Genomic DNA, 13,656 nt, shown 5'->3' with positions numbered 1-13,656 from the left:
TGTCCCCAGACGGTGGCCCTCGACGGGACGCTGTTCCAGAAGTCAGGGATGTCCCCAGGGTGGTGGCACTGTCCCTGATGTCCCCACTGATGTCCCCAATGTCCCCAGACGGTGGCCCTGGACGGGACGCTGTTCCAGAAGTCAGGGATGTCCCCAGGGTGGTGGCACTGTCCCTGATGTCCCCAATGTCCCCAATGTCCCCAGACGGTGGCCCTCGACGGGACGCTGTTCCAGAAGTCGGGCGTGATCTCGGGCGGCGCCAGCGACCTCAAGGCCAAAGCGCGGCGCTGGGACGAGAAGGCCGTGGACAAGCTCAAGGAGAAGAAGGAGCGGCTGACCGAGGAGCTCAAGGTGGGACCCTAAACCTGACCCTAAAACTGAGCCTAAACCCCAAACCTGACCCTAAAACTGAGCCTAAACCCCAAACCTCAGCCTAAAAACCCAAACCTGACCCCAAAAACCCCAAAGTGACCCCAAACAAGCTCAAGGAGAAGGAGTGGCTGAGCGAGGAGCTCAAGGTGGGACCCTAAACCTGACCCTAAAACTGAGCCTAAACCCCAAACCTGACCCTAAAAACCTAAACCTGAGCCTAAAACCCTAAACCAGAGGCTAAAACTGACCCCAAAACCCAAACCTGACCCCAAAAACCCCAAAGTGACCCCAAACAAGCTCAAGGAGAAGAAGGAGCGGCTGAGCGAGGAGCTCAAGGTGGGACCCTAAACCTGACCCTAAAACTGAGCCTAAACCCCAAACCTGAGCCTAAAACCTGAAACCTGACCCCAAAAACCCCAAAGTGACCCCAAACAAGCTCAAGGAGAAGGAGCGGCTAACCAAGGAGCTCAAGGTGGGACCCTAAAACTGAGCCTAAAACCCAAACCTGAGCCTAAAACTGACCCCAAAACCCAAACCTGACCCTAAAACTGAGCCTAAATCCCATTTCTCTCCCATTTCCCCCCATTTTCCCCATTTCCCGTCATTTTTCCCATTTTCTCTCAATTTTCCCCATTTTCCCCCATTTTTTTCCCATTTTCCCCCCATTTTCTCTCCCATTTTCCCCCAATTTTCCCATTTTTTCCCATTTTCTCTCCCATTTTTCCCATTTTCTCTCCCATTTCCCCCCATTTTTTCCCATTTCCCCCCATTTTTCCCTATTTTCTCTCCCATTTTTCCCCATTTTCTCTCATTTCCCCCCATTTTTCCCATTTTCTCTCAATTTTCCCCATTTTCCCCCCATTTTTCCCCATTTTCTCTCATTTCCCCCATTTCCCTCCATTTTCCCATTTCCCCCCATTTTTCCCATTTCCCCCCCATTTTTCCCCATTTTCTTTCCCATTTTTCCCATTTTCCCCCATTTTCCCCCATTTTCTCCCCATTTTCCCATTTCTCTCCTATTTTCCCCATTCCCCCCCATTTTTCCCATTTTATCTCAATTTTTCCCTATTTTACCCCAATTTTCCCCATTTTCTCCTTTCCCCCCCATTTTCTCCCATTTTCTCTCAATTTCCCCCCATTTTCTCTCCCATTTTTCCCATTCTCTCTCATTTTTTCCCCATTTTCCCTCCAATTTTCCCCATTTTCTCTAATTTCCCCCCATTTTTCCCATTTCCCCCCATTTTTCCCATTTCCCCCCATTTTCCCCATTTCCCCCATTTTTCCCATTTCCCCCCATTTTTCCCATTTCTCCCCATTTCTCCCCATTTTCCCCCATTTTCTCTCAATTTTCCCCATTTTCTCTCAAATTTTCTCCCATTTCCCCCATTTTTCTCCATTTTCTCTCAAATTTTCCAATTTCCCCCATTTTTTCCCATTTTCTCTCAAATTTCCCCATTTTCCCCCCATTTTTCCCATTTTCTCTCATTTTTCCCATTTTCTCTCCCATTTTCCCCATTTTCCCCCATTGTTCCCCATTTTTTCCCATTTTCTCTCCCATTTTTCCCATTTCCCCCATTTTTTCCCCTATTTTCCCCATTTTCCCCCATTTTCCCCCCTCATTTTCTCTCCCATTTCCCCCATTTTTCCCATTTTCCCATTTTCTCTCAATTTTCCCCCCGTTTTTCCCATTTTCCCCATTTTCTCTCCCATTTTTCCCCATTTTTCCCCATTTTCTCTCCCCATTTTCCCCATTTCTCCCCCATTTCCCCCCAATTTTCCCATTTTCCCCATTTTTCCCCATTTTATCTCAATTTTCCCCATTTTCTCTCCCCATTTTCCCCATTTCTCTCCCATTTCCCCCCATTTTTCCCATTTCCCCCCCATTTTTCTCTCCCATTTTCCCCCCTTTTCTCCCATTTTCTCTCAATTTTCCCCATTTTCTCTCCCATTTTCTCTCCCAATTTTCCCCATTTTTCCCATTTTCTCTCAATTTTCCCCCCATTTTTCCCATCCCCCCCCATTTTCCCCATTTTCCCATTTCCCCCCAATTTTCCCCAATTTCTTTCCCCATTTTCCCCATTTTCTCTCCCCATTTTCCCCATTTCTCTCCCATTTCCCCCCATTTTTTCCCATTTTATCTCAATTTTCCCCATTTTCTCTCCCATTTTCTCCATTTTCTCTCCCATTTTCCCCCATTTTTTCCCATTTCCCCCCATTTTTCCCATTTTCTCTCCCCATTTTCCCCATTTTCTCTCCCATTTTTCCCCAATTTCCCCATTTTCTCTCCCATTTCTCCCCCATTTCTCCTCATTTTTCCAATTTTCTCTCAATTTTCCCCATTTTTCCCACTTCCCCTCAATTTTTCCCCATTTTTCCCCATTTTATCTCAATTTTCCCCATTTTCTCTCCCCATTTTCCCCATTTTCTCTCCCATTTCCCCCCAATTTCCCCATTTTCTCTCCCATTTCTCCCCCATTTCCCCCCATTTTTCCCATTTTCTCTCAATTTTCCCCCCATTTTTCCCATTTTTCCCATTTTCTCTCCCATTTCCCCCCAATTTCCCCATTTTCTCTCCCATTTTCCCCCATTTCCCCCCCATTTTTCCCACTTTTCTCCCAATTTTCCCCATTTCCCCCCCATTTTCTCTCTCATTTTCTCTCCCATTTCCCCCCAATTTTCCCCATTTTCTCTCCCCATTTTTCCCACTTTTCTCCCAATTTTCTCCATTTTCCCCCCATTTTCTCTCCCATTTTATCTCAATTTTCCCCATTTCTCCCCATTTTCCCCCATTTCCCCCCATTTTTTCCCATTTTCTCTCAATTTTCCCCATTTTCTCTCCCATTTTCTCCATTTTCTCTCCCATTTTTCCCCAATTTTTCCCACTTCCCCAATTTCCCCGTTCCCCCGCCCAGGAGCAGATGAAGGCCAAGCGCAAGGAGGCCGAGCTGCGGCAGGTGCAGTCGCAGGCGCACGGGCTCCAGATGCGCCTCAAGTACTCCCAGAGCGACCTGGAGCAGACCAAGACGCGGCACCTGGCCCTCAACCTGCAGGTGGGCACGGATTTGGGGTGAAAAACGGAGATTTTGGGCAAAAAAAAAAAAATTTGGGGGGAAAAATCTGAATTTTTGGGAAAAAAAATGGGGTTTTTTGGGCAAAAAATGGGATTTTTGGGGGGAAAAATGTGAATTTTTGGGAAGAAATTTGAATTTTTGGGGATGAAAATGTCAAAATTTGGGGGAAAAAAGTGAATTTTTGGGCAAAAATAGGAATTTTTGGGGAAAAAAGTGGATTTTTGGGGGAAAAAAGTGGATTTTGGGGGGAATTGCCAAGGAAATGTTCCCAAAGTGACCTGGAGCAGAGCAAGCCCCGGCACCTGGCCCTCAACCTGCAGGTGGGCACCAAATTTGGGGTGAAAAACGGAGATTTTGGGCAAAAAAAAAATTTGGGGAAAAAAATCTGAATTTTTGGGCAAAAAAAAAGTGATTTTTTGGGCAAAAAATGGGATTTTTTGGGGGGAAAAATGTGAATTTTTAGGGGGAAAAATCTGAATTTTTGGGAAGAAATTTGAATTTTTCGGGATGAAAATGTCAAATTTTGGGGGAAAAAAGTGAATTTTTGGGAAAAAATAGGAATTTTTGGGGAAAAAAAGTGGATTTTTGGGGGAAAAAAGTGGATTTTGGGGGGAATTGCCAAGGAAATGTTCCCAAAGTGACCTGGAGCAGAGCAAGCCCCGGCACCTGGCCCTCAACCTGCAGGTGGGCACGGATTTGGGGTGAAAAACGGAGATTTTGGGCAAAAAAATAATTTTTGGGGAAAAAAAATGGGAATTCTGGGGGAAAAAATGGGATTTTTTGGGGGAAAAATGTGATTTTTTTGGGGAAAAATGAGATATGTTTTTGGAAAATCTGAATTTTTGGGGATGAAAATGCCAAATTTTGGGGGAAAAAAGTGAATTTTTGCGAAAAAATGGGAATTTTTGCGAAAAATTGGAATTTTGGGGAAAAAAATCGGATTTTGGGGGAAAAAATGGGAATTGCCAAGCAAATACTCCCAGAATGACCTGGAGCAGAGCAAGCCCCGGCACCTGGCCCTCAACCTGCAGGTGGGCACCAAATTTGGGGTGAAAAACGGAGATTTTGGGCAAAAAATGAAATTTGGGGGAAAAAAATCCAAATTTTTGGGGAAAAATGGGATTTTTTGGGCAAAAAATGGGATTTTTTGGGGAAAAATGGGATTTTTAGGGGGAAAATGTGACTTTTGAGGAAGGAAATTGAATTTTTGGGGAAGAAAATACAAAATTTTTTGGGGAAAAAAGTGAAATTTTGGTAAAATTTTGGAATTTTTGGGGAAAATGTGGATTTTTGGGGGAAAAATTGGAATTTTTGGGAAAAAATGAGAATTTGGGGGAATTGCCAAGGAAATGTTCCCAAAGTGACCTGGAGCAGAGCAAGCCCCGGCACCTGGCCCTCAACCTGCAGGTGGGCACGGATTTGGGGTGAAAAACGGAGATTCTGGGCAAAAAAAACGAAATTTGGGGAAAAAAATTGAATTTTTGGGCAAAAAAAAGTGATTTTTTGGGCAAAAAATGGGATTTTTGGGGGGAAAAAATGTGAATTTTTAGGGGGAAAAATCTGAATTTTTGGGAAGAAATTTGAATTTTTCGGGATGAAAATGTCAAATTTTGGGGAAAAAAAGTGAATTTTTGGGAAAAAATAGGAATTTTTGGGGAAAAAAAGTGGATTTTTGGGGGAAAAAAGTGGATTTTGGGGGGAATTGCCAAGGAAATGTTCCCAAAGTGACCTGGAGCAGAGCAAGCCCCGGCACCTGGCCCTCAACCTGCAGGTGGGCACCAAATTTGGGGTGAAAAACGGAGATTTTGGGCAAAAAATGAAATTTGGGGAAAAAAAATCTGAATTTTTGGGGAAAAAAAGGGATTTTTGGGCAAAAAATGGGATTTTTTTGGGGAAAAATGTGAATTTTTAGGGGGGAAAATCTGAATTTTGAGGAAGGAAATGCGAATTTTGGGGGAAAAAGGTGAATTTTTGGGAAAAAATGGAAATTTTGGGGAGAAAATTTGGAATTTTTGGGAAAAAATGTGGATTTTTGGAAAAAAAGTGGATTTTTGGGGAAATTCCCCCATGAAATGTTCCCAAAGGTGATCTCGCACTCGAGTTGCAGGTGAGACACAAAAATTTGGGGTGAAAAATGGCAATTTTGGGGAAAAAAGTAAAGTTTTGGGGAAAAAAATCTGAATTTTTGGGAAAAAAATGGGATTTTTTGGGAAAAAAAATCTGAATTTTGGGGAAAAAATCTGATTTTTTTGGGGGGATCTGAATTTTTTGGGGACAAAAAGTGAATTTTGAGGAGGAAAAATGCGAAATTTGGGGAGAAAAATCTGAATATTGGGGAAAAAAGGGAATTTTTGGGGAAAAAATGGGAATTTTCGGGGGGAAAATGGATTTTTGGGAGGAAAATGGGATTTTTTTTGTAGAAAATGCGAATTTTTGGGAAAAAAAAAGTGAATTTTGGGGTAGAGGGATGGGGATTTTGGGGTTCAGGTTTCAGATTTTGGGGATCCCTGTAGGATTTTGGACATTTTTTCCCATTTTTCCCGTTTTTTTCTCAAAATTTTCTCAATTTTTTCTCAATTTTTCCCAATTTTCCCCCTATTTTTTCCCAATTTTTTATCAAATTTTCCCATTTTTTCCTATTTTTTCCTATTTTTTCCCATTTTCCCCATTATTTTCCACATTTTTTTCTCCATTTTTAGGAAAAAATCCAAATTTGAGCCTGAATTGGCCAATTTTGGGGATTTAGAGCTCAAATTTTGGGTTTCAGGGCTCAATTTTCCCCCATTTTTTCCCAATTTTTCTCACATTTTTTCAATTTTTCCCAATTTTTTCCCCTTTTTTCCCATTTTCCCCATTTTTCCCATTTCCCCTCAATTTTTTCTCATTTTTATCAAAATTTTTCCCATTTTTCCCAATTTTTTATCAATTTCCACCAATTTTTCCCCATTTTTTCCCTTTTTTCCCCATTTTCCCAATTATTTTATCAAATTTTAACCATTTTTCCCATTTTACCAATTTTTCCCAATTTTTAATAATTTTTTCACCATTTTCCCAATTTTTTATCAAATTTTCACAATTTTTCCCTATTTTTCCCAGTTTTTACCCCATTTTTCCCTTTTTTTTTCCTTCCCTTTTTCCCATTTTTCCCATTTTTTGCCATTTTTTCCCTTTTTTTTTCACATTTTTCCCACTTTTTACCCTTTTTTCCCAATTTCTTTCCATTTTTCCCCATTTTTCCTCAATTTTTTTCTTATTTTTCCTCAATTTTTTCACCATTTTCCCCTTTTTTTCACCATTTTTTCCCCATTTTTCCCATTTTCTCCCATTTTTTCCCCATTTCCAGGAGAAGTCCAAGCTGCAGATCGACCTGCCCAACTTTGGCCTTCAGGGCTGAATTTTTCCCAATTTTCCCCCATTTTTCCTCAATTTTTTATCATTTTTATCAATTTTTCCCAATTTTTTATCAATTTCCCCAATTTTTTCCCCATATTTTTCCCATTTTCTTCAATTTTTCCCATTTTTCCTCAATTTTTTCTCATTTTTAAATCAAATTTTCTCATTTTTTTCACCTTTTTTTCCCATTTTTCCCCATATTTCCCATTTTCTCCCCATTTTTCCTCAATTTTTTTTCATTTTTTAATCAAATTTTCACCATTTTTCCGCATTTTTCCCCATTTTTCCCCATTTCTTCACCTTTTTTTCCCATTTTTTCACCATTTTTCACCATTTTTTCCCATTTTTTCACCTTTTTTCCCATTTTTCCCCATTTTTCCCATTTTCTCCCATTTTTTCCCCATTTCCAGGAGAAGTCCAAGCTGCAGATCGACCTGCCCAACTTTGGCCTTCAGGGCTGAATTTTTCCCCATTTTTCCCCATTTTCCTCAATTTTTTCTCATTTTTATCAATTTTTCCCAATTTTTTATCATTTTCCCCCATTTTTCCCCCATTTTTCCCCATTTTTCCCATTTTCTTCAATTTTTCCCATTTTTCCTCAATTTTTTCTCATTTTTAAATCAAATTTTCTCATTTTTTCCCATTTTTTCACCTTTTTTCCCATTTTTTCACCATTTTTTCACCTTTTTTCCCCATTTTTTCCCCATTTTTCCCATTTCTCCCCATTTCTCCTCATTTTTTTTCATTTTTTAATCAAATTTTCACCATTTTTTCCGCCTTTTTCCCCATTTTTCCCCATTTCTTCACCTTTTTTCCCATTTTTTCACCATTTTTTCACCTTTTTTTCCCATTTTTTTTCCCATTTTTTCACCTTTTTTCCCCATTTTTCCCCATTTTTCCCAATTTCTCCCATTTTTCCCCCATTTCCAGGAGAAGTCCAAGCTGGAGAGCGAGCTGGCCAACTTTGGGCCGCGCATCAACGACATCAAACGAATCATCCAGGGCCGGGAGCGGGAGATGAAGGACCTGAAGGAGAAAATGAACCAGGTTTGGGGCAAAATCCCCCAAAATTGGGCAAAAATCCCAAAAATTTGGGGAAAATCTAAAAAAAATGGGGTGAAATCTAAAAAAAATGGTAGAAAAAAAACCCAAAATTGGGGAAAAATCCCAAAAATTTGGGGAAAATCTAAAAAAAAATGGGGTGAAATCTAAAAAAAATGGTAGAAAAAAACCCCAAAATTGGGGAAAAATCACAGAAATTTGGGGAAAATCTAAAAAAAATTTGTAGAAAAACCCCAATTTTGGGAAAAATCCCAGAAATTTTGGGAAAATTTGAAAATTTGGGGGAAAATTCCACGATATTTGGGCAAAATTCTGAAATTTTTGGGGGGAAATATAAAAAAAAAAAAAGGTAGAAAAAAACCCAAATTTGGGAAAAAATCCCAGAAATTTGGGGAAAATTCTGACAATTTTGGGGAAAATTCCACGAAATTTGGAGAAAATCTAAAAAAATTGGGGTGAAATCTAAAAAAAATGGTAGAAAAAAACCCAGAATTGGGAAAAAATCCCAGAAATTTGGGGAAAATTTGAAAATTTGGGAGAAATTCCACGAAATTTGGGAGAAATTCTGAAAAATTTGGGGGAAAATCTGAAAAAAATTGATAGAAAAAAAAAAAAAATTGGAAAAAAATCCCATAAATTTGGGGAAAATCTAAAAAAAATTGGTGGGAAAAAACCAAAATTGGGGGAAAAATCCCAGAAATTTGGGGGAAATTCTGAAAAATTTGGGGGGAAATCTAAAAAACAATGGTAGAAAAAAACCCCAAAATTGGGAAAAAACCCAGAAATTTGGGGAAAATTTGAAAAATTTGGGGGAAATTCCACGAAATTTGGGGGAAATTCTGAAAATTTTGGGGGAAAATTTTAAAAATTGGTAGGAAAAAAAACCCCAATTTTGGGGAAAAATCCCAGAAATTTTGGGAAAATCTAAAAAAATTGGTAGAAAAAAACCAAAATTGGGAAAAATCCCAGAAATTTGGGGAAAATTTGAAAAATTTGGGGGAAATTCTGAAAAGTTTGGGGGAAATTCCCCCAAATTTGGGAAAAATCCTGAACATTTTGGGGAAAATTCCACCAATTTTGGGGGGAAATTTGGGGAAAATTTGAAAATCTGGGGGAAATTCCACCAATTTTGGGGAACATTTTCCCATTTTTGGGAAAAAACCCTGATTTTGGGGACAAAATCCTCCAATTTTGGGGGAAATCCTCAGTTTTAGGCAAAAATCCCAAAAATTTGGGGAAATTCTGCCAAATTTGGGGGAAATTTTTTAAAATTTGGGGGAAAGTCTGAAAATTTGGGGGAAATTTCCCCAAATTTTGGGAAAATTCTGAAGAATTTTGGGAAAATCCCACAAATTTTGTGGAAAATTTTCCCATTTTTGGGGAAAAATCCTGGGTTTGGGGAGAAATTCCACCAATTTTGGGGAAAATTCCCAAAAATTTTGGGGAAATCCTGAAGAATTTGGGGGATTTTTGGGGGGATTTTGGTTTTTTGGGGGGATTTTTTGGAGGATTTGGGGGTTTTTTGGGGGGGATTTGGGGTTTTTGGGGGAGATTTTGGGGGGTTTTGGGGTTTTTTGGGGGCTTTTTAGAGGGATTTGGGGTTTTTTTAGGGGGGATTTTTGGGTGGATTTGGGCTTTATTTGGGGTTTTTTGGGGGGATTGGATTTTTTGGGGGGATTTGGGTTTTTTGGGGGGGATTTTTGGAGGGATTTGGGGTTTTTTAGGGGGGTTGGGGGGATTTGGTTTTTTTTTAGGGGGGATTTGGGATTTTTTTAGAGGGGATTTGGGTTTTTTGGGGGGATTTTGGGGGGTTTTGGGTTTTTTTAAGGGGGATTTGGGGTTTTGGGGGGGTTGGGAGGGTTTCTCGAGGGATTTGGGGTTTTTTTGGGGGATTTGGCTTTTACTTGGGGTTTTTGGGGGGGATTTGGGATTTTGGGGTTTTATTAGGGGGAATTCAGGGGTTTTGGGGGGGGATTTGGATTTTTTGGGGGGATTTTTGGGAGGATTTGGGGTTTTTTTAGGGGGGATTTGGATTTTTTGGGGGGATTTTTGGGAGGATTTGGGGTTTTTTTAGGGGGGATTTGGATTTTTTGGGGGGGGAATTTGAGGTATTTTGGGGGGATTTGGATTTTTTTGGAGGAATTTTTTGGGGGGTTTTGGGTTTTTTTTAAGGGGGATTTGGGTTTTTGGGAGGGATTTTTGGGGGGAATTCGTTTTTTGGGTTTTTTTTTAGGGGGGATTTTGGGGGGGTTTTGGGGGATTTTTGGGGGGATTTGGGTTTTTTTGGGGGGCGATTTGGGTTTTTTGGGGGAAATTTTTGGGGAGGGTTTTTGGAGGGATTTGGGGTTTTTGGGGGATTTTTGGAGGGATTTGGGGTTTTTGGGGGGATTTTTTGGGGGGGTTGGATTTTTTTAGGGGGGATTTGGGTTTTTTGGGGGGATTTTGGGGGGGATTTGGATTTTTTTAGGGGGGATTTGGGGTTTTTTGGGGGGATTTTTTGGGAGGATTTGGGGTTTTTTTAGGGGGGATTTGGATTTTTTGGGGGGGGAATTTGAGGTATTTTGGGGGGGATTTGGATTTTTTTTGGAGGAATTTTTTGGGGGGGTTTTGGGTTTTTTTAAGGGGGATTTGGGTTTTTGGGAGGGATTTTTGGGGGGAATTCGTTTTTTGGGTTTTTTTTAGGGGGGATTTTGGCGGGGTTTTGGGGGATTTTTGGGGGATTTGGGTTTTTTTGGGGGGATTTGGGTTTTTTGGGGGAAATTTTGGGGAGGGTTTTTGGAGGGATTGGGGGTTTTTGGGGGGATTTTTGGAGGGATTTGTGGTTTTTTTAGGGGATTTTTTGGGGGGATTGGATTTTTTTAGGGGGGATTTGGGTTTTTTGGGGGGATTTTTTGGGGGGATTTGGATTTTTTGTGGGGAATTTGAGGTTTTTTTGGAGGAATTTGGGTTTTTTTGGAGGGATTTGGGGTTTTTTGGGGGGGATTTTGGGAGGATTTGGGGTTTTTTGGGGGGATTTTGGGGTCCCCCAGATTTGGGGGTTCCTGACTCTGCCCCCCCCCAGGTGGAGGACGAGGTTTTCGAGGAGTTCTGCCGGGAAATCGGGGTCAGGAACATTCGGGAATTCGAGGAGGAGAAGGTGAAGAGGCAGAACGAGATCGCCAAGAAAAGGTCAGGGCACCCCAAAAAATGACCCGGGGGTCCCCAAAACCCCCAGGAAACCCCAAAATCGGGCCCTTTAAAGGTCCAGGGCAACCCAAAAATTGGGTGGTGGGTCCTCAAAAATCCCAGGGCACCCCAAAAAACCTCTCAGAGACCCCAAAAACTTCTCAAGGACCTCAAAAAAACCTTTGAGGAACCCCAAAAAAACCTTTGAGGAACCCCAAAAAACCTTTGAGGAACCCCAAAAAAACCTTTGAGGAACCCCAAAAACTTCTCAAGAACATCAGAAAACCCCTGAGGAACCCCAAAAACCCCTCAGAGACCCCAAAAAACCTTTAGGGAACGCCAAAAACTTCTCAAGGACCCCAAAAAACCTCTCAGGAACCCCAAAAACACCTGAAGGACCCCAAAAACTTCTCAAGGACCTCAAAAAAACCCTGGGGAACCCCAAAAAACGTCTCAGGAACCCCAAAAAACCCTCAGAGACCCCAAAAAACCTTTGAGGAACGCTAAAAACTTCTTAAGGACCCCAAAAAACCTCTCAGGAACCCCAAAAACACCTGAAGGACCCCCAAAAACTTCTCAAGGACCTCAAAAAAACCCTGGGGAACCCCAAAAACTTCTCAGGAACCCAAAAAAAACCCTCAGATACCCCCAAAAAACCATGAGGAACCCCAAAAAACCTCTCAGGAACCCCAAAAACCCCTCAGAGACACCAAAAAACCTTTGAGGAACCCAAAAAACTTCTTAAGGACCCCAAAAAACCTCTCAGGAACACCAAAAAAAACCCTGAGGAACCCCAAAAACTTCTCAAGAACCCCAAAAGTCCTCTCAGAGACCCCAAAAAATCTTTGAGGAACCCCAAAAAATCCTCTCAGAGACCCCAAAAAAACTCCGGGGAACCCCAAAAACTTCACAAGAACCTCAAAAAAACCCTCAGAGACCCCAAAAAACCTTTGAGGAACCCCAAAAATTTCTCAAGGACCTCAAAAAAACCCCTGAGGAACCCCAAAAACTTCTCAAGAGCCCCAAAAGTCCTCTCAGAGACCCCAAAAAAACTTCTCAAGGACCCAAAAAAACCTTTGAGGAACCCCAAAAATCCTCTCAGAGACCCTAAAAGCCTCTGAGGAACCCCAAAAACCCCTGAGGAACCCCAAAAAGTTCTCAAGAACCCCAAAAATCCTCTCAGAGACCCCAAAAAACCTCTGAGGAACCCCAAAAAACTTCTCAAAAACCCCAAAAAAACTTTGAGGAACCCCAAAAACTTCTCTAAGACCCCCAAAAACTTCTCAAGAACCCCAGAAGTCCTCTGAGAGACCCAAAAAAACTTCTCAAAAACCCCAAAAACCTCTGAGGAACCCCAAAAAAACTTCTCAGGAACCCCACAAGTCCTCTCAGAGACCCCAAAAAACTTCTCAAGGACCCCAAAAAACCTTTGAGGAACCTCAAAAACCCTAAAAAACCTTTGAGGAACCCCAAAAACATTTCAAGAACCCCAAAAGTCCTCTCAGAGACCCCAAAAAACCTTTGAGGAACCCCAAAAATTTCTCAAGGACCTCAAAAAAAACCCTGAGGAACCCCAAAAACTTCTCAAGAACCCCAAAAGACCTCTCAGAGACCCCAAAAAACTTTGAGGAACCCCAAAAATCCTCTCAGAGACCTTAAATGCCTCTGAGGAACCCCAAAAAGTTCTCAAGAACCCCAAAAGTCCTCTCAGAGACCCCAAAAAAACTCTGAGGAACCCCAAAAGTTCTCAAGAACCTCAAAAACCCCCAAAAACCTTTGAGGAACCCCAAAAACTTCTCTAAGACCCCCAAAAACTTCTCAAGAACCCCAAAAGTCCTCTCAGAGACCCCAAGAAACTCAAAAACCCCAAAAAAACCTCTGAGGAACCCCAAAAATTTCTCAAGGACCTCAAAAAAAACCCTGAGGAACCCCAAAAACTTCTCAAGAGCCCCAAAAGTCCTCTCAGAGACCCCAAAAAACTTCTCAAGGACCCCAAAAAATCTTTGAGGAACCCCAAAAAATCCTCTCAGAGACCTTAAAAGCCTCTGAGGAACCCCAAAAACCCCTGAGGAACCCCAAAATCTTCTCAAGGACCCCAAAATCCTCTCAGAGACCCCAAAAACCTTCTCAAGAACCTCAAAAAAACCCTCAGAGACCCCAAAAACCTTTGAGGAACCCCAAAAACTTCTCAAGAGCCCCAAAAAACCTTTGAGGAACCCCAAAAATCCTCTCAGAGACCTTAAAAGCCTCTGAGGAACCCAAAAAAGTTCTCCATGCCCCAAAAAACCTCTCAGGAACCCCAAAAAAACACTGAAGGACCCCCAAAAGACTTCTCAGGAACCCCAAAAAACCTCTGAGGAACCCCAAAAACTTCTCAGAACCCCAAAAATCCTCTCAGAGACCCTAAAAGTTTCTGAGGAACCCCAAAAAATTCTCAAGAACCTCAAAAAAAAAAACCTCAGAGACCCCCAAAAATTTCTCAAGGACCTCAAAAAACCCCCTGAGGAACCCCAAAAACTTCTCAAGAACCTCAAAAACCCCTCAGAGACACCAAAAAACTCCGGGGAACTTCACAAGAACCTCAAAAAAACTC

The 13,656-nt window shown here is 41.5% G+C and overlaps 1 protein-coding gene across 1 annotated transcript in view; it reads left to right on the top strand.

Moving 5' to 3' along the window:
• SMC1A (structural maintenance of chromosomes 1A) overlaps positions 1 to 11,088 on the top strand; it is a 35,834-nt gene extending 24,746 nt beyond the window's left edge. Inside the window, exons 12-15 of the mRNA XM_053967987.1 lie at positions 205 to 351; positions 3,285 to 3,422; positions 7,767 to 7,883; positions 10,960 to 11,088. Of these exons, the coding sequence (XP_053823962.1) occupies positions 205 to 351; positions 3,285 to 3,422; positions 7,767 to 7,883; positions 10,960 to 11,088 (531 nt within the window). The remainder of the gene's footprint in view (positions 1 to 204; positions 352 to 3,284; positions 3,423 to 7,766; positions 7,884 to 10,959) is intronic.
• Positions 11,089 to 13,656: the final 2,568 nt, after the last annotated feature.

The sequence above is a fragment of the Vidua chalybeata genome, chromosome 32, assembly GCF_026979565.1.
Source record: "Vidua chalybeata isolate OUT-0048 chromosome 32, bVidCha1 merged haplotype, whole genome shotgun sequence".
Classification (NCBI taxonomy): Eukaryota; Metazoa; Chordata; class Aves; order Passeriformes; family Viduidae; genus Vidua; species Vidua chalybeata.
This window is presented reverse-complemented; position numbering and strand designations above follow the sequence as displayed.